The 27,381-nt window shown below is 46.5% G+C and overlaps 1 protein-coding gene across 1 annotated transcript in view; it reads right to left on the reverse strand.

Annotated features, from left to right (window-relative positions):
* DNAH11 (dynein axonemal heavy chain 11) overlaps positions 1–27,381 on the reverse strand; it is a 4,227,155-nt gene that overhangs the window by 4,045,091 nt on the left and 154,683 nt on the right. The window contains exon 2 of the mRNA XM_069648254.1: positions 19,437–19,580. Coding sequence (XP_069504355.1) covers positions 19,437–19,580 — 144 coding nt within the window. The remainder of the gene's footprint in view (positions 1–19,436; positions 19,581–27,381) is intronic.

The raw sequence follows: 27,381 nt of genomic DNA on the forward strand, positions 1-27,381 counted from the left end.
TTGGAGAGGTTCATGAATTCAATGTCCTCCTCCTCAATTTCCCCTATCATGGTTAAATGGGCATGAGCTTGCCTTAGTTTTTGTTGTGCCAAAACAGAGCACAGTACCGGCTGTAGTAACCTATCACTCGGCACATTGGACGATGATGTCCGTGTATCTTCTATAAGACAGGCAGCCATTATCGTGGTGTCCGTAGGAGCACCATTTGAGCCGCTTTCAGTGTTAGTAATGATAGTCCCCATGGTCTGTATACTTGTGGTATCAGCACCCGTGGTAGACAGTGGCTGACCTGCCACTCTTGGCACCAAAGGAATAGGCTGGGCAGAATGGGAAGCACTGTCATTATTACACTCTCCCTCGAGAGCTACACTCTCAGTTGGACATAATCTGATGTCATGGGACACCGAGGCTGAACGCTTAGAGATTGCGCGTCCTGCACTCGGTAGTAATGCTGTTAGGCGACTTTGTAAAAGGACTTTCCCAGTTATGTTGTCGCGGCATGGGCCATCCAGTTTCGCTCTTATAACTGATATGGGTGGTATATTAATGGTCAACGTATAGTGTTTCATTCAACTACTGCTGCAATTCGGCAATAAAACAAAATTACTGAACAGATAATAAAATAAGTCAGTTACTGGTTTCACTTAGTTTCCAATTATTATTGTTCCCTCCTTGACGTGTGCTTGCTTGGATATGAGTAAATAATGATAGAACATAATAATACCACCCGGCACACTGAGTGAGACTAATAAGTTATGGTCAGGAAGGAAAAAACAGGTTGGCATAAAATAACACAGAAAATAAAATACAATACCAAATGACCAGCACCTCCACGCTCCCTCGCTGACTCGCTAGACAGCGAGACAGCAGCCCAAAACACTTTCCCAGAGCACTTATCCAAATGCGCGCTCACAAATGCGCATGTGCGGTGCTTTTGTTTGGTTCCGGGTGGGTAGGCGTGCAAAAAACTAAAAGGAAAACAGAAAAAGCAATAAGTTTGCAGCTACAGGCAAACAACCTGCTATGGGCCAATAGCTGATTCAGCAGGTTAAGTGAGTAAAGTTCAAATCACTCGTACCAGCCAATCAGCGGCTAGAAATGTCTGTGATGGCAGCGTGACGCCCGCGTCTCAGCTCGCTCACGGTTTTGCACGTTGAATGAAAGACTTTTGCAGCAGCCAGCAGGACAGCGAGACAGCAGCGCAAAACACTTATCCAAAGCACTTTTCCAAATGTGCGTGCACAAATGTGCACGCGCATTGCTTTTGTATGGTTCCGGGTGGGTAGGCGTGCAAAAAACTAAAAGGAAAACAGAAAAAGCAATAAGTTTGCCGTTACAGGCTAAACGACCTGCTATGGGCCAATAGCAGGTTCAGCAGGTTAAGTGAGTAAAGTTCAAATCACTCGTACCAGCCAATCGGCGGCTAGAAATGTTTGTGATGGCAGCGTGATACCCGTCTCAGCTCGGTCGCGGTTTTGCACGTTGAATGAAAGACCTTTGCAGCAGCCAGCAGGACAGCGAGACAGCAGCCCAAAACACTTCCCCAAAGCACTTATCCAAATTTTTCCTTCTTCTAGGTTTACATTTGTCGACTGCTTTGTTCTTTTGTATATTCTTCTGTATTCTCCTGTGCTCTAGTTTCTCTTTTTAATGACTGCTCTGTTCCTGATGCCCTGGTAACCTAATTTGCATACCGGACTGCCTTGTTTCCTGCCTGCTCTTCCATCTGAGCTCTTGTCCACTATTGTCTCATCAGCTGGCACCCCTCCTTGGATCCTCCCCTAGTCTCCCCCACCTTTCCCCTCCACCCCTCTTCCTCTCTCCTCTCCCCCCACCTACTCTATGGTGCTCAATTTATTCAAACTTCTTCTCTATCGACTATCCTGCTCTCCTCACTAAGTCTGTTAGGAAGATGTTCAAAAAGGATATCATGGTCTCCAACCCAAGCCTCCCTATCGCAGACACCTATACCAGTGTGTCATGATTTGGTATGGGGTGTGTCATGTGATTATCTGCGTTGTGCTTACCTGCTTACCTGGGCTGTGAGGTCATGTGGAACCTTCTAGCCTCATAGAAGGTTGGCAGGGTCTGGGTTCCGGGATTCTGGGAATGACAGTTGGCTGTTGCTCTGGATGAGTGTGGATGTCCCGGTATCTTTCCTCTATAACTACAATACTTTAATAAACCCACTATATAACCCACCTGACGTGGTTATTTCACTGGCGACGAGGATGCTTGTGCTGCTGGGAAGGGGCAGCTGGAGAGGATTACCGCCTTCCTGAGGTGACATTCCACATTTGTACCAGGTCCGGACAGCTGGAAGGAGTTGGCTTTGTGGATCCTGCCAATCGGACACAGTTGCAGGATCAACAGAGGTGCCATCAGGGCTTAGGAAGGGGGGCCCTGGTAAAAAGGGAGGATCACGAGGTCGGGTGATCCACAGGTGTGTCAGTCGGGCTGTCAGGAGGCTGAGTTGGCCGTGATTGCTGTGATGGCAGTGAGGGAGTTGTCATCGGGACACCCAAGGTAGGGTCCTGGTGTGGCGGACTGTAAGTCTCTGTGGTGGACGTCTCTGCGGTGACTTGCATGGCTGGTTGCAAGTGGACCAGGCGGCAAAAGGCTATTGGGGGCTGGATTGCAGCATTCAGGCAGGGAGCGGATGGCGGTGTTGGCTCTCTGGTGCCTGATGAAAGAATGGTGACATCAGTGGGCGGAGAGCTTACTGTCCGACATGAGTTGCTGGAACGCGACGTTGCAGCTGATGGTGACATTCAGCGTACTTTCTGACACGGTTGATTGGAACGCGATGTTGTGCCTGATGGGGACGTGCAGTTTGACCGCAGCGCGGGTGCTGTGAGTGCGGGCCGGCAAACTGGTGGAGCATTGCTGGAGGACCTGGGGTCGTCCCCGGTTGCAGCAGAGTCCGTGGCAGGAGCGGCAGACCTGAATAATTTTGGCCTTTGGCCCAGTGAGGGACACCAGTGTTGTAATGGAATCAAGGAAAGTGGCGAGGACCGACATGAGGAAAATGGGGAGGACGGCTTGAGGATAGTGAAAACGTGCTGCTACGGTTCTGAAAAGCCCATGAGGGAAGTTCCATGCTTCATATGTTCCATGGGGTGGCAGCAGCAAAAGGTTTTCTGCAACAAGTGTCGTGGCATTTCAGAAAGTTTGAAAGATTTGGATCCGGATTTGTGGGGTTTGTACACCCGGATGAAGGCTCTCACAAGTCCTGAGGACTAATTGAGGTAGGCGTTGAGGTAGGCATTGGGGGAGGCCGGTTATGATGCTTGTTTATATGTTGTGGCCTCCGGGGTTCGTATGTGTATTGGGTTGTTCCTGGGATGTGTTAGTTGTTTAGGGTCTGTAAATTACATACAGTGGACGATTGTCTTCATGTGGTGGCATGTTTCTCTTTAGGACACTGTGTGGGTTGTGGCGAGGACTTGTGGGTGCAGGGTTCTGGATTTTCAATTGCATTTTGTGTGACATTGCTTCCTTTCGCAGGGGCAGCGTGGACTCTTTTTTGCTGGGTTGTTAGTGTTTTGTTGCATTGTGGACATGAGGGTGTGGGGTTCAGCGCTGTATTTTTAAGCAGTGACATTTGTTGGGAGTTTACCCATGTTCACGTGTGTATTTCCTTTTAGGGATGTGATGCTTATTTGTTTTGTTTGTTCTGTGGAGTTTGTGTCTGTTTGTAGGGAAATTTCCCCTGGTCATTTTTGCTGAGGCTGGGTGGGCACTGAGGGTGCCTGTTTTCAGCCGGGTTTATGATTGGTGGGGCAGCTCTGTGCTGTCTGTTACAAGTGGAGCAGTGAGGTGCTGTCTAGTCTATTCAAGGTGGAGCAGTGTTGTGCTGTCTATATTTTACGGGGCAGTGAGGTGCTGTCTAGTCTATGTAAGGTGGGGCAGTGAGGTGCTTTCTGTGCTAGGTGGGGCAGTGAGGTGCTGTTTATGTTATGTGGGGAAGTGAGGTGCTGTCTATATTTTAAGGAGCAGTAAGGTGCTGTCTAGTCTATTTAAGGTGAGGCAGTGAGGTGCTGTCTATGTAAGGTGGAGCAGTGAGGTGCTGTCTATGCTAGGTGGGGCAGTGAGGTGCTGTCTATATTTTATGGGGCAGTGAGGTGCTGCTTATGTTAGGTGGGGCAGTGAGGTGCTGTTTATATTTTACAAGTTACAAGTTAAGCTCAAAATGAAGTGTGAGCAGCAATTTAAAAAGGGAGGAAAAGACAAGGTTATACAAAATCAAACAGCACCAACAAGTAAGTAGACAGGGCAATCTAGAAAAGGCTTACTACAACTGGGATTCAAATCAATAGGCCTGGACCAATGTTAATGGTTCAGAGTCTTTGCAGAGGAGCACACAGTTCAGAGTAGTTTGCGGTTAAGTCTTTGCCAAGAGTTTGAAACGAAGTTGGTCAAAGGAAAAGTTATCTAAAAGAGTAGAGAAGGACAAGCCCTCAGATTGGTGAAAGATTTAAAACATTTTCACCGCGGTCGGACGGAACAAACAACCGGGTTTGAACAGTACCCTAGAAGAAGAATGCTGTAGCTGAGGCAGAAGTTCCTGGAAGATCCTGCAGGCTCACAGTTCCTAAAGCAACTGTCGGACTGACACGAATGAGGAAGACTGGAGGCTCCTGCACTGCCCAGGGAAGAAATCAGCAGCAGAGCAAAGCAATGAATAAAAGGTGCGCTCCTGAAAACCCAAACGGGGTCCGGTCCTCCTGGCTATCCGGTTCACTGCAGTGGTGCACAGCAAATTCGACCAGAGGAGGGAGGCCTTGCTTGGTGTCTGGTGAACTGGTTGGTCCCACCAGCTCAAGGGAAGAAGATTCATTGCAGATCTTCTCTGTCGTTGAAGTTTAGGAGATACGGACCCGCAGCAGGGCTTCACCGGGAGGTTCAGTAGTTGCAGCAGTCCTCTTCCTTCAGCTTCTCTTCAGTTCTCTCGATCCAGTGGCGACTCTGCCTTCCAAGTCCCAGAGACCTGCTTTTTATTCAGTTTTCCCCCATTCACACAGCCTGGCTGTCAATCACACAGCAGGGTGGCTATCATGGCAGGACAGTAACCTAGCCAATCAAACCGGAGTGTGACTTGGGTCTCAAAGGAGACCCTGTGCAGGGGGCCCAAAACCCCTCCTTCACATCCTGTCCTCACATCCTGTCTACCTAGACTCTCAGGTGCCTAAGAAGGGCTTCTGTGCTGAAGCCCGCCAAAGGACGGTGAACAAAGGAACCAAACCTGGTTTGGCATGCAGAGTAAAACACGAGAAAGACCTTTACAAAAAGAAATAGCAAATAAACCCAGCTGGAACAAAATAAAAGTAAATGGGGTCCAGCGGATTTAAGTTCGAGGCTACAAACATAGCCTAATACCAAGGCTATTTTCATTGATCTCGGTAGGAAAAATATTGTAGATACCACTGCCACCAGCCAAATCTTAAAGAAAGGGGAACAAAATAATGTTCCATTAGAGACAGACAAAAAGGGATAACTATTAACCCTTTCCAGTACTCTATGTAAGATAGCTTGTACTGGGACTGTGAATTAAAAAAGACTAAAAGTCAATGGCAACTTTACATTTTCTGGGAGACAGTAGTCAGTCCCAGAAAATGGAGTTTAAAGTGGGAAGTCTGAAAAAGACAACCGTGTTTCACTGCACTAAAGGTGCTGTGTGACACACAGTAAAAAGATGATGCCTATGGAGTAGGTGAGGCTCCACAGTATATGAACACAAACATGTAAAACACACAGCAAAACACATGCAAGAGTGGGAAAAAAGGCTCACACACTTACCAGGTGAAAAACAAATCCTAGAAATCCAGCAAAGCTGCTGAGGGACTCAGTAGGTAAGGGAAATTAGCCATTCTGGAGAATTCTCCCTAACAGCTAGGTGGGACAGTGAGGTGTTGTCTATGCTAGGTGGGGCAGTGAGGTGCCATCTATACTAGGTGGGGAAGTGAGGTGCTGAGGTACTGTCTATATTGTACGGGGCAGTGAGGTGCTGTCTAGTTTCTAGTCTATTCATGGAGGGGCAGTGAGGTGCTGCACTAGGTGGGGCAGTTAGGTGCTGTCTATATTTTACGGGGCAGCGAGGTACTGTCTATAGGTTATGGTGGGGTCTCTGGGGTGTGGGGCCAATAGATAAGTGTGTTAGGGGGTTGAGGGGCAAGTTACCTGTTGATTGGCACTATGGTTGGGTTGATGGTTTCATCAACGGGTTGTTGCTGGTGTCGGTTGTTAGTGCTTTGTTGGATCTTTACTTTAGTTTGTTTTCATCTGTGGCGGGCTGGGGCCTGTGGGGTGTTTTCCTTTATGGATTCGGTGGGTCAAGGTGTTGCTCTATGGTCATTCTTGGCTGTTCCATCTGTTTTTGGCATGCCGGTTTGGCAGTGTCATGATTTGGGTTATACAATCTGAGATTGTGCTTACTGTGGCTAAGGAGGGAGAAGAGTAAAGATTTGGTATGCAGTGTGTCATGTGATTATCTGCGTTGTGGTTACCTGCTTACCTGGGCTCTAAGGTCATGTGGAACCTTCTAGCCTCATAGAAGGTTGGCAGGGTCTGGGTTCTGGGATTCTGGAAATGACAGTTGGCTGCTGCTCTGGATGAGTGTGGATGTCGCAGTATCTCTCCTCTATAACTACAATACTTTAATAAACTCACTATATAACCCACCTGACATGCTTATTTCACAGTGCTTCCTCCAGACAGACCCTCACCAACAGCCTCTTTGTCGTTCCCTCACCAGACCTCTGGACTCTTCATATGGTCTCTGTGCTCTCTCCTTTCTCTTCTTCTCCCATTAATGGTGGCACCCAGTGGCTGGCCCTTCTGGCCCCCTCCCACTCCTCTAAGGTCATCATTAATGTTTACCTGAATAGCACCATCTTGATCCAAGGCCCTCAGGCCAACTTTCTCATCTTTGATAGATGCTTCCCGCGCCTCATTAATTTCCTTTCTTCTCTAGCTGTCCTTTCTATTCCTTTCATCTGCTTCCTTGCCTCCCCTCTGCCTCCTCCTTGTCTACCTTGCCCTCTCCGCCTTCCTTTTCTGCCCCCCTTTGGGCTCCTAATACACCTCCACAGGGTGTACCTCTGATTTGTACCCCTGCCCGGAAGTCTTTCAAGGTTGGCAACCTTCACCATATTGCCACTCTCAACTCTCGCTCATCTGTCAAACCCTCCTCTGACATCTGCAGCCTCCTGGACGAACTTGGTCCCACCGAGACATAGTTCACGGCCAGCTCTCTCATGAGCTTTGACACTCTCCTCCCTGATGGCTACAAGATCCTCTCTCTGCCCAGATCCCACCGTTCCAGAGGGGATGTAGCCTTGATCTTCCCAGAGTGGATTCCTGCCTCTGTCATTCCTATGCAGACCTACTCCTACTTCGAATTACTTGTCTGCAGGCTCTCCCTCTCCTGGCCACTCTCTTACCATGTCTACTATATATCAGCCACCTGGTCAGATCACCTCCTTCGTCTCCGAGTGGGCGGACCTCTCCTCCTCCCTCCTGGCTTCGACAACTCAACTCCTCCTTCTTGGAGACTTTAACATCCACCTGAATGCTTCCTCTCCCTCCTCTGGACTCTTATGCAACCTATGCAACTCACTCACTCTTTCTATTCTCCCCTCTGGCCCGACTCACTCTGCAGGGCACACTCTGGATGTTCCGATATCCTCAGACCTCCCCCTCTCTATCCCCCTCACCATTCCTCTCTCCTGGAGTCATCACTGTCTCCTTTCCTCCCATCTCTCCCTCCCTATCCCTCAGGCCAAGCTAACTCCAGCACTGCCACCTATCTTCTATCCCTCAGGCTAAGCTAACTCCAGCACTGCTACCTATCTTCTCATCATCTGACCCATGAAGCGATGTCAGATGAGGCTTTCGCCGCCACTTTCTCTCCACCTCCTCTGGCTGACTCACATCCTGACACAGCCCTTTCCATGCTCCACTCTTCTATCTCTGATACTCTTGATGTGCTTGCCCCTGTCCTGAGGATCTGCATGCAGCCCAAAGCCAAGAGTGACTCCTGGTATGACATTCACCTTGTTAACCTTAAAAGCAAGTGCAGAGTGGCCGAGAGGAAATGGCTTGCTTCTTGTGCATCCTCTGACAAACTGGCCTGCTGCCTGCTCCAAAGGCAATACCGGCTCACTGTCGACACTAAGCAGAGAGCCCACATTCAAGCCTGCGTCTCTGCGGCATCTAACAACACAGCCAAACTCTTTAAAATCTGAAAGGAGCTGGCCAATCCTGCTGCAGTTTCTACCTCTCCTGTCCATGCCCTCTGCACGGCCCCGGCTCCTCATTTCATCACTAAAACCTAGGACATCCTGTCCACCCTCTTGTCTTCTCCTCCTCATCGCTCTACTCTCTACTCTAACTCCAGCCCCCTAAGGCCACCTCTCCTCCCTCTTTCCCTTCCTTTCCTCTGTTCACTCCTGACGAGGTTTCTAGACAAGTCCGATCTATGAAAGTCTTGTCAAAACAGGTTCTTCCCTGTTCTTCCAAAACTATCAAGGACCCCATTGACACCCTTGCTCCTTCCCTAGCTGACTTCTGAAACTGCTCCTTCGCCACTTGATCCTTCCCTTCCCCCCTGAAGCACTCTCCTGTGCACCCTCTTATCAAGAAACCCTCAGCCGACCCTTCCTGCCCGGCTAACTATGACCCGATCTCCAGCACTCCTTTCCTTCGGCAAACTTCTGGAAAAGCTGGTCATCTCCCAGCTTACCCTTCACACTGGATCTGTCTGTTGTCTACATGACCATAAGTCTGGCCTCAGATCAGCCAGAAGCATGGAAACTGCTCTCCTGAACATCCATGAAGACCTGTTCTCTAACCTTGATTCTGAGTTCAAAAACTTTTTATTTTCACAACAATAATCAACAGCAAAAACAAACAATAATCAGCATAAAAAGCAAAAAATCATAAACTACTAGTAAGCAACCCATTAAAGAGAAAATAATAGAGATACACAAGGGAATGAAAAGATGAAGAAAAGGAAACAAGAAAACAGAAAAAAGGCAGAAATTCACACTGCAAATACAAGAGTATGATAAGTACAATGTATACAACCATGAACAATAACAGATGACTGTTAATCCACAGAATCAGGGACACAATAATCCCAAATGAAAGATCAAGTCTATCCATAAACATCAAGAAAACATCTTACTTGATCTCTATTCTGCCTTTGACACAGTCGACCTTGCCATCCTGCTCATTCGTCTCCATGATAACCCGGGTATCACCGATCAGGGTCTGGCCTGGCTGACTTTGTTCCTCTATGATCGACCCTCCGTGGTCCAACTTGGGTCATTTCTTTCCTCCATCTCATTCTCTACGTTTGGTGTTCCCCAGGGGTCTAATCTCTCTCCCTTGCTGTTCAACCAATACCTGGCACCTCTCACCCACTGCATTGCTGCTCTCGGCTCCAACTTTCAGTGCTATGCAGATGACACTCCAAGAATTAAGTTCAAGACCCTCTACATTGGCCTGGGTCCTGAATACCTCCAACTCTCTCTTCGCAAATACTGTCCTGCTCGAGCTCTTGGCTCCTACACCTCCAACTCCCTTAGGGTCAGTCGCAGCTCCAAGCAAAGGGTTGGTGGTAGATCTCTTTCTTTGGCTGGGACTCCCTCTGGAACAGCCTCTCTGAAACTTGAAGAGAACCATCTCCGGTTTTGGAAGCACTTCAAGACCTTCCTTTTTGCTTCTGCCTCTCTCTTTCTCTCCCCTGCTGATTTCCTGTCTGATACTGCACTGGTCATCTGGCTACCCTCTGATTTCGGGCCCATGTCTCTTCCCGCCCAGTTGCACACCCGCACTGCCTCCCGGCAACACTTGCACTTGGGTCTGTATCTATAACCCTACAGTCCCCCTACCAGCACTTTTGGAGACCTGTTGTCTGCACTTACCCTTTAACCTGCCCCCTGCTTGCCGCACATCTTGTTATTGTTTTGATCCCATGTACATCACTGCTCCCTCCCCTTTCCCCTGGCACTTTTCCCCTCTCCCTCCCCTGCACTTGTGTGATCTCAATGTCACTTGGCCTAGTAAGATCGTTGCCTCTGTCCTCCCTCTGTTCCCCCTTCCTTGTCTCGTCACGCCTTGAAACACTTGTGTATAGGCGTTTTACAAATGCAATATCATATCATATGGTACAAAAGGGTCAGGACATTTTTCTTCTAAGTAAAGGTGTAATTACGGTTGGGTTACCAAAACTGGGATAGTGTTAGGAATTTATTGATGAAGGATAATAACTCGGTCAGAATGGATTGCAGCATATTCTTAAAGGACTTGGTGTGTCAAGGGTCGAGCAGTGATTAAGCATCACCATGCCAGAAATGGCCTTACATAAAGAAAGGGAATCTAAGAGTTCAAAATGAGAAAAAACAGATTGAATGTTAGGAGACATTATTGCATCGTCTAACTTCAAAGACAAGCCAGTGGAAAGGCTGTACGTGTGGCTGGAATTAGTTGTGATCTTATTTCTAATACCAAGGATTTTAGATAGGAAAAGTGTCAAAGAAATCTATGAACAGATCTGTTGGGGGTCTCCATGGAAACAAGCAGTAATCTGAGGACTGGATGGCTATTTGGAAACTATGAAGAGCTCCCTGGTACAACTATCGATACGCTTGGCATAAAATTATTTTTGGCAGCTGGCATAGATTTTATTTTGTGCCTTTTATAACTCTCGTCTGAGGAATGAGAGGAACCCCAAAGGAGCTCTAGGCGCCTACATAGTTGTTTCAATGAGGTAAGTAGCGGAGTAAACCAATGATTAATTGGGCAATAAGCCCAGAGCCTGCAGGCTGGTACCGCCTAAGGTGATGCCCCGGGGCCCATAGTTACTGAAAGAAGGCCTGGGGTGCATTATGGTAGGCGTTAATGGGCCGCAGTCTAGGGGCTTATTTCCATTAGTACCCCAGCCCGTTAGACCGGGCTACTTATGGTGTTTTTTTTACAGCTGCGAGGCGCAAAAAGAATGTAAAAACAAAAATGGCCGCCACGGACAGAAAAACATAGTCCGTTTTCTCTTTCCATGGTGGCCATAGTAAATAAAGAAAATGCCCGCCATGGAATGGGAGGGATACAGGAAGTCGCTTCTCCCCTTCCAAGGCGACATTGACTTGCATGTAAAAAAAGTTAAACAAAAAAATAGCTTCCATGGAACATGGAGAAGGAACTACGTGTAGCCCAATCTCCATTTCCATGGTGCCCTCAAACATGAAAGAATGGCGAGGATCGACGTGAGGGAAGCGGTGCGACATGAGCAGGATTACCAGCAGGTAAGGCTCGGAAGAGAACCAATAGGTAAGTAGCTTTTTTATTTTTCACGCTGCGCCGGGTACTAATGCTTTTTATCTAGACCTCTGCTTGTGACGTACTATGAGGTAGATCACATCAAGAGTGTTGATAATGTCAGAAAACAAAGAAGATAAATGACTATCAACTTCAACTGTAGGACTGTTAGACACTTAGGGCCTGAATCACAGAAGCATTTTATAAAGGCGCAATCCCATGGGAAAATGCTCTGTGAATTGGGCCTTATGTGAGTAGTGTAAGACTGACGGAAATGATCAGTGATACAAGGTTTAAGGTTTCTAAAACTGAACAACATGCGGGAGAGAAGAACAACCTTTACGACGTGTCAAAGGTAAGGGCAGAGGGAAGTGATTTAAAGAATGATCAGTCCAAGGCAAGGGAGCAATATTTTTTCCATAAAATTGGTATTACTGTCCAGGATTTAAACCAGTTGATGGCTTGCAGAGACAGTGGGACCATCCGGTTGTGAAAAGCCCAAAAGGTCTAAAGAGAAAACTTTTTTGGAGATGCCTACTTGTTCTAATCACCAATGTGAAAGTTGAAATCATGATTTGGGAGGCTGATAATTACATGCAATTTGGATGACATGTACAGCGTGACAGAACATTTTTATAATTAAAACGTTCAACGATTTTAAAATGAAAAGAAAGGCAATAAAGAACTGAGAACTTTTGTCAATATGGGGAGGCAAACCCCAGTCCTCTCCCTGAAAGTCGAGGTTCACTGAGAATAACATTTTTAACTGGCAGTGCCTCTTGACTTATGAGTGCAGAGGTTTATCATCATCATCAATCATAGATCCTTAGGATAAAAATCCATAAACCAATACATAGCACAAATAAAATTAACAAAGACTGGTGCACAACATATAATTAAGTGTGTGTCAATAAAACAAATTAATACAATCAATATTATCAACATCAACATGGAGCATTACATAAAACAATTTAAGATCTGAGATGAATAAAATCTATTGAAAAAAAACATTACACTCCAGCATCCAAAATGCGTTTTCTGAAATTCCAAGCTCTCCGCAAATAGACAAGAAACACCAAGCAACAATATATGGTTTGGCCTGTAATAAAAATGTCAAAGCTGACCGACATTGAGTACATTTTACTTGCTTCAACAACGGCATGATTTACCAGGCGTCCTTACCGGGTCCCACAAGCAAACCTCGTAATGAGGTGGTAGGGGTTTAACGGGGCCGGCAGCTCTACCGGCCCCGGTAAACCCCTACCGCCAGAGTCGGAATGACCCCCAAAGTGTTTACTCGCACCAACAAACAGTTGAAGCGTGCTCTGGTCAAAACCCAGCGATCTGTCAGGTTATCGATGTGTGTCAGGAAGGACTGCATTACACCCATCTTTGTTATGATATCATGTTTTCTGTTTGACTCAAACGATAACCCTATTGATTCTCGTTTGCTCTCCATTCTAAAGCAAAAACTAATTTTGAATAATGTGCGCTCTTTCATCTTCACCAGATTCACAGCACACAGAAGATTGGGGTGATTTATCTGTTTTATACACCCACTGATAAAATTCATCCATGGAATCCTGCTCCAGAAAGCACCATGCATCAATGCCCTAATAATTTTGTGAGTTACTGATGCTTTGGGGTTTGACCATATGCCTAACCAATGCATTAATGGGGCTTCATGTCAATCGTCTCCAATATGTTTTACCCCAATCTGTGAGTGAACTGCAAAGTTTGCTGCCGAACATCGGAGATCCAATAATATCTTAAAGAATTTGTTCTCAACAACCTCAATTGCTGACACCTTTTGAAATCCCAAAACAGAAACCCCATAGTTTGATACCGAGTACACTTCCATGATCATTCTCTATGGTTGCCCTCGACACATTTTCATGAGCATAATACACCCCCCAATGTCTGGCCCATTTTGATACCCTGCTTTTGTATATGACCGAACAATTTTCAGAAAAGCTCATACCCAAGTAATCAAATGTGGTTACCAGCAGTATTACAAGCTATTACTGGACATACTATGCATCTTCAGTATTTTTGCTGTCCCTGAAACACATGCCATGCCAGTCGATTTCCTTTTATTTATTTTGAGGTCTTAGTTCATCATGAAGTCGGTACAAACAGTTTTTGGAGGGCCTTCGGTGTCCAGGCTATGATAACAGCATCATCAGGGGATGCCAAAAGTGGAAACGCTTTCTTGCCAACCTTAGGAAAATCTGCCTCTGAGTCTACAAGGGCTTTGTAAAGACAGTTAATATACAAGGTGAATAGAACCTGGGCCAGGACACAGCCCTGGCAAACTCCTGTCACGACATCAAAATAACTGGTGAAATGTCCCTGTTTTCCAAAGCATACACATGCCCTGGTGCCCTCATGGATCATTTGCAAAATTCTTAATAGCTCAGCTGCGCAACCCATGGACTCAAGCACTGCCCATAGTTTGATTCTGTTGACCTTGTCAACGGCAATGCTTAAGTCCATAAAAGCCAAATAAATCGGCTCACCCCTAACAAAAACTGATTGAGCTCCCAGCAAATACATATTAAGTGCTTTGTCACATGTCGCCAAGCCTGGCCTGAACCCATATTAAACATCAGAAACAACCAACTGAGAGGAAATCCATTCCTCAATATGCTCGAATATTGTGCGACCAACCATTTTGAACGAAGTGTCCAAGAGTTAGATTGGTCTATAGGCCAAAGGGCTCCCACAATCCTCTTTTTTAAAAATCGGGTGAATGATGGAATTTTTCCAAGATAGCGGGTATATCCTCATTTCAAGAAAGGAGTTAAAACAACCTGTCAACATCAGAGCCCACAAATCCGCCTTAACCTTGTTCAGATCTGCTGGGACCGCATCTGGTCCAGGTGCACGATTTTGTGCCTGTTGACTAATAGCGACCTCCACCTCTTTCAGTGTCAGACATAACAAAGAGCCCCATTCTCCACCCATGCTCTCAGTCATGAGATTCCCATACAGTGAAGAAAAGTGGGCAATCCATAATTTTGCTTCAATGTGGTTTTCCCTATATGTCACTATTCCTCTAGATGGGGGGCATTGCGCAACACACTCCTAAAATCTCTTTGAATCCCTAGGGGACACAGCACTCAAAAGATCTTCCCATGCTTGATTATCAAAGAACTCCTTCCTCGACCTCACAGCCAATTTATAGTCTGCTCTTGCTTTAATTGCATCTCCCCTGGTGCTGTCTTGCTCCTTCAAAACCCCCCGTAAATTATTTTTCGCACTCCAACAGGCGTCATTAAACCAACTTGTCATGACCCCCTGCCCACATTTGAATTCCTTTTGAACTGAATCAGCCAAGGACCCCCTCAGAACCGGAAACCCTTTTATGACCTGCTGTGGATGTATATCACAGTCAAGAATTGACAGGATCAGTTCTAGGTTAGATGATACAACGTCCTGCTGGAAAAGTTCAGGGTCACGTTTTCCCACTCCAATCTGTGCTGACTGTGTGTTATTTTTATCTTGCACAGATCCAACTGGGGAAAAGAGAGTGAGGCCAACAGAACATTTTCCCATTTGAGAGTCAACCTTATGGGAAAATGATTTTCTTTTATATCTTAAAATCTTTTAATAGTTTCCAGTGTTGAACATGCATGAAAAATTAATCAATTGTGGATGACCCACGAGTGCTTCTAAAGGTCACTTCACCCGGTACATCAGACTCAATATGCCCATTTAGAGCAGGCAGAACCCATTCCAATAGCCACATACCCAGTTGCAAACCCTTCGGGCACGTCCGATTATCCACCACCTGTGTTTGCATAATGCCATAGGCATTATCTTCTTGAGCATCATAAAGATCTGTTGGAATCCCATTACTCAATTTCACATTAAAATCAGCACCCAGCACTAATATGGCTTCTGAGGCGTGCAGACTATTATAAAAATTACAAATTGTCTCCCTGCTCAGGAATCATAGTAACATGTTGTATACAATTTGTGTTGGTTACCATTACCTCGATGCTGAAATTGATAGAAGATCTAATCAATATCGTCAAATCCCCGTAGCATTGGCCTCTGCTTTTCTTGGTTGCTACGGCAGAAAAAGAGAGACATACCTATCCAATGACAATTTGGTTGCCACCCCAGCTCAGAATGGTTATAAGATTCTCGGCCTGGTGGCTCATCTGTTGTACTGCCACAGAAGAATTTGATATCAGGCCTATTATTATTATTATTATTATTATTGGGATTATTATGGGAGGGAGGTTTAGTCACTCTATTTCTTCAATTGTAGATAGACATTTAAAATGGTTATCAGTTAACCTTGCCCCTCTCTCATTCATGACTTCCCGACGCTTTGGGTCTATACCAATCTTCCAACCGTCCTTAGCCCCTCTTGTGACCCTTTCCCATCATTCATTTTGGGGTTTTGAGCTCTCTGTTCTCAGACTGACAATGGCCTAATAGATTTTAGATACAAAAAGGATAGTGGGACAGATTTTCTCACCCAACTCAAGCTGTTTTTGTCATTTTGTCTTGGATTCAAAGCGGTCACCATATAGCTCAACAATTCCGGGGTCGATAACATAACAATCACAAAGCCTCTTCCACAGATTTCACTGTTTTTCCTACCTATGTGGCTCTTCTTGCCATAAGAACATTAGTCTGATTGTCTTTTGAACCACTTAAATGAGTGTTAATCCAGTGGGTTGTTTTATTGATCAGCAAGGCAGTTGTTTCATCCACCCCATGCGCCAAAACCAGAACACCAGTAATGACCCCTACTAGAGGTGCTGCCTCAGGTGGGAGATCTATGAGTACTCGACTCCCCTTCAAGGTGGGGCTACCTGAATATAAATGTGACTCTTGTAGAAAAGGGTTCTTTAAGCCCTTCTGCGGGCACACATCTATCCTAACACCAGGCTACCTTGTGGTGGTAGTCGGCCTCAAGACATTATCCGCCATATCCACGATTACGTCACACCCGTTGTTTGATTTGTGTAACTGCAGCAAAGTCAATGCCCGAAGATTACCTGTTTTACTCCCAATAAATCACGTTTTACCTCTCTGGTGAGGTCATCTAAGATGGCAAGTGAAATATAAAGTGATTTCTTAAGTTGGGAAATACCACCCAAGACCGGGGACATTTTTTTGTCCAGATAGTCATTCAATTTGGGTAGAGAGGAAGGGGAGCACCATGGACCAACTGTGTAACATATGACCATTTAGACCTTGCTTACTCTTTGTCGCTTGACGGTCCACCGGCAGCTAGTTCTTTGCCTTATCTGTTGTCATATTATCCTAATCAAACCACACGTAACGTCAAAAGGGTACTCCCCCACTGTTTCAGGGAAAATAAGAGCGGAAAGGTGCCAAGCCTCTATTTTAACACATCACAAAATAATTTGCAAAAATGCTCAAAAAGGTGCTCAATAAGGATGCGCAAAAATGCTCAATAAAGTGCCAGTGCTTGTTAGAAACTCAAATTACCAGTACACAATGTATGCAAAAGTGGAGAAAGTTCACTACAACTCAAAAGGTCATGAAATCACAAATAAAAATCATGCTCCATGTAAAAGCCATGGTCTAAAAATGTAATGGCTAAGAAGAACACCAGCAGTTCAGTTTAAAAATGATTTTAAAAGTTGTTTTACATTTTTTAAAAGTCATATTGATCGAATTGGTTGATTAGAAATGGAGCGCCTCAGGCACGGATTAAGGGGCTGCCTTAATCCATCTCGCCCCAGCCCCCTTAACCACTCCTTAATGTCTCCTTATTCTCCAAGTGTCTCTTACTTTGATACTCCAACTGGTTATTCAGTCACTCAATAAAGGAACGGATGAGGTCGTGTCGTAGTGTTTACCAAAACAACCCACTGTTTTTCAACACCAATGCCAATTCCAATTCTAACGGCAACAGGCGTTATGGTCCCGGACTCCAAAGCTGGCCTCCGACGCTACTTGACATAGGTAGTCCGCCCCGCCCCCACCACTCAATTTTCCTTCTTGAAACATGTTGTTAATTAGCTAACTAGTTTCAATGGGACTCAGCTACACAATATGATGTTCACTTAAGCCACCAAAATCATACCATATCGTGCCATTGCCCTTACCTCTATCCATTTACTGCACAGAAACTCACGTTGTTGGAGAAATATTTGGAACACCTTGCAGATCCTGAAGTTCAAACAGCACCACTGTTACCCGCCGCCAGGCTTCACCGCTTCAGGTCACAACGCTCTGTTCTTATGGAGGCAGATCTGGGGCTGAGACCAAGTGTGGAGGAAAATGCAGTAAAGACAGCCTGCGGCTCAAACGGCTGCCACCCTTATCCGCTGCCGGGTTTATGTCTTATACATTTCTATGGCTGACAAAATGTCCAATGATTCGTCGAGTATGAGATCATGGACTTCTTATGCGTTTTTAACAAGTGAAAGAGTATTCAAGAGACGACATCGGAGAAGGGACAAGACTTTCTCCACTATGTATAGACGTGATTCTGTGGGGCTAATTGTCTTTTAATCCACTTTGTGAGAGTGGAATATATTCAGGAGCCAATGGAGATAAAACATGGAAACCCATGATGTAAAAACACAATACATTTATGTACAATGACGCTGTTATATAAAAGCAACACAATAAATGTGCACTGAGCCAGTGAGACCAATCTGCCAGCTGGGATACCAGCAGTGAGACAACGTAGCAGTTCACTAAATTAACAAATTGTGGGGGAAGAAGGTGAACCCCCGACTCTGGTGACTTCTATAAAGGCCCTGGTGTAACTTCATTAACGGCAGTAATAGACCAAACGTTTAGACCAGGCTGCATTAAGGATAGGATTACCTGACGCCAAAAAGAAGATGATAAAATACAGCCACTTGTGGCAGCCTGAGGTGATGGGAAATGGTGAACAGCGACGCTCCTGGCTCGACCAGTGAGTTGCAGAAAATGATGTCATTGGACTTCAAGTGATGGATGACCTAAGAGTCAGCAAGCCTTTACAAAATGGCCTCTTGCAGCAAAATAACAGTGTAAACTGCTGGCAAGCATATGATGCCAGTGGTTGAATATGACTGTGGAGAAGAAAAAACTGTGTATGAGTAACAAGGTGCCTGTGTGACTGCCATCGAGCATCTCCAGGTTCTGGGATTTGGTATCCTCTAGGCTTTGGTCCTGGACTTTGAGATGCTGGGCCCCTGGCTTTAGAGCGAATAGGTTGATGGTCTCCCACAACAACCAGGATAACAATCACAGCGCCAACAACTGAATGTTGATCTCGGGGCCAAGATAATGGCAATGCAGTGAAACCAGTGAAGTACTTATCTCAAAATGTATCTGCTTCCTGCTGCGGAGGGTCTGCAGTTCCCTGCTTCAACACGACCACCCCCAAGCCTCTGAACCTGAATACAGCGTGCCCTGACTTTCGACCTTGATTTGAGCTTCCATGCATTCATTTTCAACCCCTCCCCTCTAATGCCCTTATAGGATCAGGAGAGTGAGAAGACCCGATCCCCAACTCTTGTCCCATCGCACATACACAAAACATATGAAAATGGGCTGATCCATCTACAAGCACGCCACCCACACATAGAAAAGATAAAAGGAAGCTAAAGAAAATATGCATACAATACAATAAATTTAGGGATAATGCTACTACAAGACATGCATAACAACTTGGAATCCCAATCCAGCAGTCCACAGTATAATGAAGAACCATGCATACCTGATGGGCCCCTTCCTTCAGTAAGACTTTTCTTGGCCAGTGTCAAGTTGTAAAACCTTAATTGTTTCAAGCCCTCTGCTCAACACACAATGACAATTCCCATCTCAAGGGATAGGGGATTGGTGCATCAAACGTCCAATAAACTAGCTTTGTGTTGGTGCGTCTGACAATTGTAAAACAACTCTGTACAGATGTGTTTTGCGGGTAAAGACTGATAACATTTTCTTAATACTGTGTGCCAATCGGAGATGTGCTTAAGTGCTGCGATACATCATCTACATTTAATCACGTGGGGTGTGGGTGAGGTTTTCAACATTGCTCAACCTTCAATGATCTTGTATGTTCAGCGCTATTACCAGACACGTGTCTAGTTTCATACACAATCAAAAACGTAAAAAAAAGTGAATACCTCTTCAACGAAAGTAGTCATATCTTCAAGGACTCGTCCAGAAAGCTCTCCAAATGTCAGCGCTCTTCCGATATTATCTTTTCCAACGGGACCTTTCACCGTCTTCCTTACATATGCTGCCTTATTTTTAATGACACTGGGTACCTGGATGAAAAGATATAAGCATATACATTTCAATAATGGCAAGCATTCTTCTTCCAGAATGGCGCACATGTGTTAATTTGTATTTAACGTCTAGGAAACTGCAGAAGCCACCGGCCATCACCAGACTTTAAATACTATCAAACGTCTGCACTGCTGCATCTGTTGTGGCAAATAAAAATACAATAAAAAACCACTCTTGCAAATGAGTTGCCCATTCTTTTCATATAGTGGAATAATTTCGATAGATCAAATGAGTCGAACAACTTTTGAATGTTCCCTTAGCCAAGTGGTCTCCAACCTTTGGCTCACAAACTCCCATCAGTCCTAACCAGCAGAGTCAATGTTTAGGGATCATTTCAGTCATAGGACCTCATCACGAGTCTAGAGGTAAATGGGCACCATTTCTGCCGAGAGCAAACAGTGTTACTGTCATGTTGTGCAGTGGTATCAGCGCTGCATCACAACCTGGCATGCACGTGCAACTGACTCTAGCGGTAACGCTAATAGCGGCCAGCGAAAATAGCGCCAAAAAAAAAACCACCACTGGAAAACAAGCGCTAATATTGCAACCACCGCTGACCTCAGCACTATTAGCGCCGGCAGAAATTGTGTCACCTCTGGAACAGGAAGCATTGCAAGTACCATTTTGAAAAACACAATCCATTAACTATCTCCACTTTGTGCATCCATCCAGACGTGTAAATCAACAAACATGTCAAAGGAGAGAACCCGAGGCAAGGTGTCCAACAAATCACATCCATAAACCGACGTCCAGTGAGGGAGAATTGGTGGCCCTCACTGATGAGGTTGTGGCACACAGTGACAAACTGTACAGCACCGGGAAGAGGAAGACACTGGTCAAGCAGAGAGCAGCCATCTGGCATAGCAGCAGCCAGAAGGTAACAGAGGTGTGCAGCATTCTCTGTGATGGCGAGGACTGCAGGAAGCGATGGAACAATCTCATAGTCAGGGTGAAAGGACTCCTGTCCCAACATCAACAGGAGTCCCTAGCAACTGGAGGTGGTACTGTGGAACCACTGGCCCGACTGCCTGGGAGGAAAAGTGCAGCGCGGTCCAAGACATGGAGTTGGAGGTGCAGAGGAGGGTGTCAGGAGGCAGGCGGTGAGTCAACCCCCCCCCCAACACAAGTCCATGCACAAATGTCAGCCTAGCACAAGACGCCCAAGTGGACAGGGACACATGCCAGCAGACCCAGCAGCTGGGCAGGACAATCAGGTTGAAGTGACGGGTTGCCACATCAGCCCCCCCACTTCCGCAGCTGCCATGGGACAGGGCACCAGGGGCACCCCTGAGTGTGACAGCGGTGCAAAGGGGTGGCAAGTGAACAGTCCAAGTGCCATGCACACCTCACCCCTGCTGGGCACCGTGTGCCACGATGAATGTGGTGCATGAACAACCACGACACAGTGCAGCAGTCAAACCAACATGTTACGGGCACAATTGGCATGCCTCATGTTAGTATGGCAGACGAGCCACATGGAAGTACATGTCCCCCTATACCAAAGGTATTCAAACTGTGGCTCGCGGCTCCACAGAAGGGCACAGTCGCATCCCCAGGAGGCGCACAAACCCAGCATACATTTTTTAGATTGGAGGAAAGGGGCAGGGTGGCTCACATAGTCGGACTGGACCATGAAACTGTCTCAGGTACCAATGAAAAAGTGGCCCACAGTTGCAAATGGATATTCATTCCTTTAATCACAGACTGTTTAAGTAGTACCAAAGGGGGTGTTTTTTGTTTAATGTAATCACATTTAGATATTTAAAGAATATGTATTCAGCAACAATGGTCAAAACTACTAGATGCATAGTGAAGCTCATCAAACTGGCCAACATTGGCCACAAATGTGGCCCATTTTCACTGCCTCACATTAGCATTTTGCTTTTCTGGTACGGGCATTGCCCTATAGACCAGTCCAAGACTGGCGGCTCATTCATAATGGGTGAGGGGGCAGCCACCCAGTGGCCCCCTCACCCATTATGGAGGAACCAAGGAGCCAGCCCAGTGAAACACTGAGTGAGTGTATGGTGATGGCTGCTCATGTGAATGATAGAGTGGTGTGTGTGTGTGTTTTTGTTTTGGTCCGTTGAGCTGATTATGGCGAGTGGGGGATATAGGGAGGGAAGGAGGGTTGTACAACAAAGTCACAATCCCTCTACCTACCTGCCAAAATCAACTCTCCTTCTGAGGCGTGGTGGAGCCCAGGGGACAGGGATGATATTTGTTACTGGATGTCGATCATAGATGTCCAGTCAAAAACACCATGCTTCCCCCCCTTGACCCCCAGTGCCTTGCATACACACATAATCATGTTGATTGTGTAAGGAACTGTGGGCCCAGGGAACAGGGAAGGAAACTTTTTACTGGACATCTATCATAGTTGTCCAGTAAAACATATTATGCCTGACCTCTGAGCCCCCCATTGCCAATTGCAAACTGTTTGACTTTTTACCCATTTGTTTTTTAAAGTATGCTCTAATATGTAACATTGTAAACCATTTTTTTAAAAGAATTCACAGGTTGAAAAACCCCTAAAACCTTCTTTATTGATTCGGGCTCCCTCAATGCGCTCGGTTGCTATGGCATATCTGGTGGAAATATGTATGCCTCTCCACTTAAAGTATTCACCTGCCACCACTGGCTCTGGGACTGTGCTGGAAGCAGGGTGGGGAGCCCAAGAACTGTGTTGGGAGCAGGATGGGCGGGAGAAATGGGATAGAGGTGGGAGCAGGGTTTGGAGAGCCCTGGCTCTGTGGTGGGATGGGGTGGGGTGAGCACAGGGACTGGCTAGGAGTGAGATGAGCGAGTCCATAGACTGTAATGGGAGCAGGTGGGAGAGCCCAGGGACTATACTGGGAGTAGGGTGCGGTGATGCCACGCAACAGTTCAAAGCCATTTGGACTTACTGTCCATTTGCATTTTTGCGGGGGCCCGCCTGCCCACATTTTGCTTGGAAGGGCCCAGGCCTGAAAAGTTTGAAGACCACTGCCCTACACCGACATGGGCTCAGCTAGGCAATCACTGTACACTGTACACCACAGCACAACACTGCTGGCTGCACAGCAGCACTCCATAGAGCCATACCAGTGCCATAGATGAAGCCAACACACCCACACGGTATGTGCCACTGTAGAGTCACAGGAGGACATCAAACCCCAGAGAGACATCACTGACACCAGCGTGCCAAGACGCCTGAGCCAGATGTGGACACACCATCCTATGGCTCACTGGCATCAGCCCAGAGCAACAGCACAGCCCAACTCCCATTCAGCTCACACTACCCAGCAACACCTTCCTTCTGAGGTTGGATGAGATGGAGAGGTACCAAAGGGAGATGGAGGCCATTGGGCACACCCATTCCGAACACCACCAGGCAATCCATAATTGCCTGCAAGGGGCCACACGCAGGATTGTGAGAACAATGAGAAGAAACCTGGAGGAGGTAGCTGCCAGTACTGCCATCCTGAATTTTTATGGGCAGAGTCAGGGAGATGACAGAAGGGGTCTCGGCCCTTGCAGAGTCCATCTGTCAGAGCACAGATGTCACACTGCAGCACATCCGTGGGCCATACTCAATTCCCTACAGTTCCACGACACCCACTGAGGGCTTGCATCAGAGCACACCCAGGCGCCGGTCCCATCGACAATTGGGTCCCAGATCTCCAGTGTTAGGCAGAATGATATGCAGTACCCTTTGGGAACACCACACACAATTAAGACAACAAGTGACAGTACAAATTCACCTTTGGTACAAGCCTGCACTACACAGTAAAGTGGTAGTGATGGCTGAGCAGCCAGACTTATCTCAAGAGCAAGTGAGCAGTATCAATAGTTACACAAAGGACAGCAATTACTATAATTCAAACAAAAACTGACTCAAGGTTTCTGAGTAAAAGAATATACATTTATTTACACATCAGTTGTAAAACATTTCACTAAAGTAAAGCAGTTGAAAAAAATCACACTCTTAATACACCACACCACTCCCAATAGAGTCTGGACAAGTTAAGTTCAAAATGAAGTGTGAGCAAAATGGCACTCCAATAATTTAAAAGGGAGGGAAAGACAAAATTAGACAGGAATTGAGCAGCACCAACAGGTAGGTAAGCAGGGCAGTCTAGAAAAAGGAACTTCAGTGAGGGAATCAAATCAAAAGGGCTTAGGCCAAAGTCAATAGGACAAAACTCTTTTTCTCAAGATCCCACAGTTCAGGGTACTGCGCGGTTAAGTCTTTGCCAAGAGTTCAAACCGAAGTTGGTCAGGTGTAAAGTTAGTTTAAAGAGAAGAGAAGGACAAGCCCTCAGATTGGCGAAAGGTTTCACACACCTTCACCGCGTCTGAACGAAACGAACAACTGGATTGGCACAGTACCTTTAAATGGAGAAGAAGCTGTCGCTGCGGCGGATGTTCTTGGCAGCTCCTGCAGGCTCACGGTTCCTGAAGCGACTGTCGGACTGACATGAAGTAGAAAGACTGGAGGGTCCTGTATAGCCCAGGGAAGAAACCAGCAGCAGAGCAAAATGGCAAATAAAAGGTGCGCTCCTTAAAACCCAAGCAGGGTCTGACCTTCCTGGCTATCCGGTTCACTGAAGCTCTGTACAGCAAATTCGAACAGAGGAGGGAGCCCGGCTTGCAGTTTGGGTTTACTGGTGGGTCCCACCAGCTCAGGGGAAGGAGATTCCTGGTAGATCTTCTCTGTCGATGAAGTCTGAAGATTCGGAGCTGCACAGTGCTTCACTGGGCGGTTCAGTATTGGTACGGGTCCTCTTCTGTCAGCTCCTCTTCGGTTCTCTCGTTCCAGTGGCGACTCTGCCTTTCCAGCCCCAGAGACCTGCTTCTTATGAAGTTTTCCACCATTCACACAGCTTGGCTGTCAATCACACAGCAGGGTGGCTGTCCTGGCGAGACATTCACCTAGCCAATCAAACAGGAGTGCGACTTGGGTTACCAAGGGAACCCATAGCAGGGGTCCTAAAACCCCTCCCTCACATCCTGACTACCCAGACTTTCAGGCGGCTAAGGAGGGCTTCTGTGCAGAAGCCTGAAAAAGGACGGCGAACAAAGGAACCAAACCTGGTTTGGCGCGCAGAGAAAAACACGAGAAATACTTTTACAAAAAGAAATGGCTAACAAACCCAGCCGGAACCAAATTAAAAGAAATATGGTCCAGCATATTTAAGTTCGAGGCTACCAAGATAGCCTAAAACAATACAAAGGTTATTTAAGATAACCACGGTAGGAAAAATAGGGTAGTTACCACTGCTGCCAGCCAAGTCTTGATGAAAAGGGAGCAAAACAATGCTCCTTGAGAGACAGACAAAAAGGGATTATTAACCCTTTCCAGTACTCCATGTAAGATAGTTTGTACTGGGTCTGTGGATTTTTAAAGAGACTAATAAAGTCAATGGCAACTTTACATGTTCTGGGAGACAGTGGTCAGTCCCAGAAAATGGAGTCTGATTTGAGAAGTCTAAAAGACAACCCTATATCACTGCACTGAAGCTGCTGTGTAACACACAGTAAAAAGATGATGCCTGTGGAGTAGGTGAGGCTCTACAGTCTCTGAACACAAGAAATGTTAAACACACACAGCAGAAAACACATGTAAGAGTGAAAAAAAAGGCTCACACTCTTACCAGGTAAAAAAAAAATCCTAGAAATCCAGCAAAGCTGCTGAGGGACTCAGTAGGTAAGGGGAATTATCCATTTTGGAGAATTCTCCCTAAAAACCAGTCTCTGGTATGGGTGGGAAGAGGCCACGCACATCACATTGAGACAAATTTGCCCAGAGTTGCTGTGCTGGTGAGTTGGTGGGGGGAGAGGGGAGAGGGATAGTGTGTGGGGAGTTGCTGGTGGAAGAGGGAGGGGGAAGCGTGTTGGGAGTTGGTAGCAATAAAACTGTAAACTGCATCAATGCAAGGACATTGTTTATTGTGTCATGTGCATGGGGCATGCTGGGTTGACTATCAGCAATCTGTATGCTTCTGGGTGCAGGGGTTCACCATCAAGGTACATGTCAGTGGTACTGGCAGGGTTTCTGTTGCAAGGTTCTGTGTGGCAACTTTTTAGTAGTCGTTACTGTTTTTGCATGTTGCATTCTGGTACCTGTAGGCATGTTGGTGTTTAAAAATCCTACTATGTGTGGACATGGGCTCATCCCTCACGTTTGGTGCAAGATGTGCATGCTCGCTGGGCTGTACTGTGATGTTGGAATGGAAAGTGGACCGGTCAAATTCTCACAGACATTTATCATGCTATGCTTTGTGTCGGTGTTCACGTCACAACAACCCCCATATTTCATCAGGTGCTCCGCAGCACATGCATGCGGCCAGTTGTAGTTACCCACAATCCACGCCCATTGTGCACGGTGCCTCGCCATGTATCCTGGTTGTGTGCTGTTCCATAGCACTATGAAATAGTGGGTGGAACCTGGGTAGCAGGCACAGCAGTGGGTAATGATGAGGTCGGGGTCACGGGTCACCTGCACATTCAGGGAGTGGTAGTGTTTGCAGTTTCTGTACACTGCTTTATAGGCCAGGGGTGCCACCAACGCCACATGGGTGCAATCCGGGGCTGCAATCACATTTGGCATGTGTGCTATGGCATAGAACCATGCCTTCACGGCATTCACCTGGGCAGGAGAGGTGAGCAGTGTGATGCACATGATGCAGGAGGGCATCCATCACCTGGGCCAACACTGCACAGAATGTGGGCTGTGCCATGCCGTGCATCATGGCTAAGGAATGCTGGATGGTGCTTGTACCTAGAAATTGTAGTATTAACAATAGCTTCAGCACTGGAGGCACAGCTGTACGGATGTTAATCCTGATCCCTATGTCGTCCTGGATTGTGGTGAGCAGCTCTGTGATGGTCTCCTGTTTGGGCGGTACAGTGTCACCAACTGGGTGTCAGTGAGGGACCAGGGTGAGAGCGTGTCCCTGGGGTTAGGTGCACACCTTTCTTGTGCTCTTCTCCTTCTCCTCCTCCTACTCCTCTCCTCCAACCCTGTACTCCCTGTGCCCTGGCCTGCTCCTCCTGACTCTCTACTTCCAGACACAGCATGAGCAACTGCCTGTCCCAAGACAGAGTGGCTAATGGCAGTGTGATGTGGAAAACAGAGTTTGGGGTAGGGGTGTGCCTTATGTAGCTGTTTGGAGTGCATTGGTTGTACCTGTGCCTTCATCTCTGCCTCCTGTGTCCAGTTACCCCCAGCTTCTAGCTTCTAAATGCGCCGTGTTTTCAGTGCTATTAGCGCTGGTTTTCGGTGCTAATAGTGCCAGACATGGACTTGTGAGGTGGCTGTATTTGCGCCTCGTGTGTAAGGCTGTATTAGCGCCGGCTGTAATTGCGCGAGCTGTAATATCGCCGACTGTAATAGCGTTAGTTGATGTTGCAGTCTGCACTATTTGCGCCAGCTCGTGATCCGGCAGAGCAGTATTGTCAGCGATAATTCTATTGCCGCCACTTTTAAAGATTACCGCCGTACTTGTGATGATGCCCAAAGCTGGTTGTAGACTTCTGCTCTAGCCACCGACAAAGAAGTGCAACATGGAGTTGACCTTCCTTCTGACATTCATCCCGATTATGTAATCCTTAACTTTTGAAAATATCACACACGAAATATGGAATATATGAGAGGCAGTTGAACATTTCTGAAGAGACATTAAAACAATGTGCAGACAACAATAGCAGATAATTTCCAGTGTAACTTGGAGGAAAATATACAAGGAAGGTAATGTGCACTGGACTATAAGAATTGTAATCATGAACCTATATCTA

This window comes from Ambystoma mexicanum, chromosome 2q (assembly GCF_040938575.1).
Source record: "Ambystoma mexicanum isolate Mex_15411 chromosome 2q, UKY_AmexF1_1, whole genome shotgun sequence".
Taxonomy (NCBI): Eukaryota; Metazoa; Chordata; class Amphibia; order Caudata; family Ambystomatidae; genus Ambystoma; species Ambystoma mexicanum.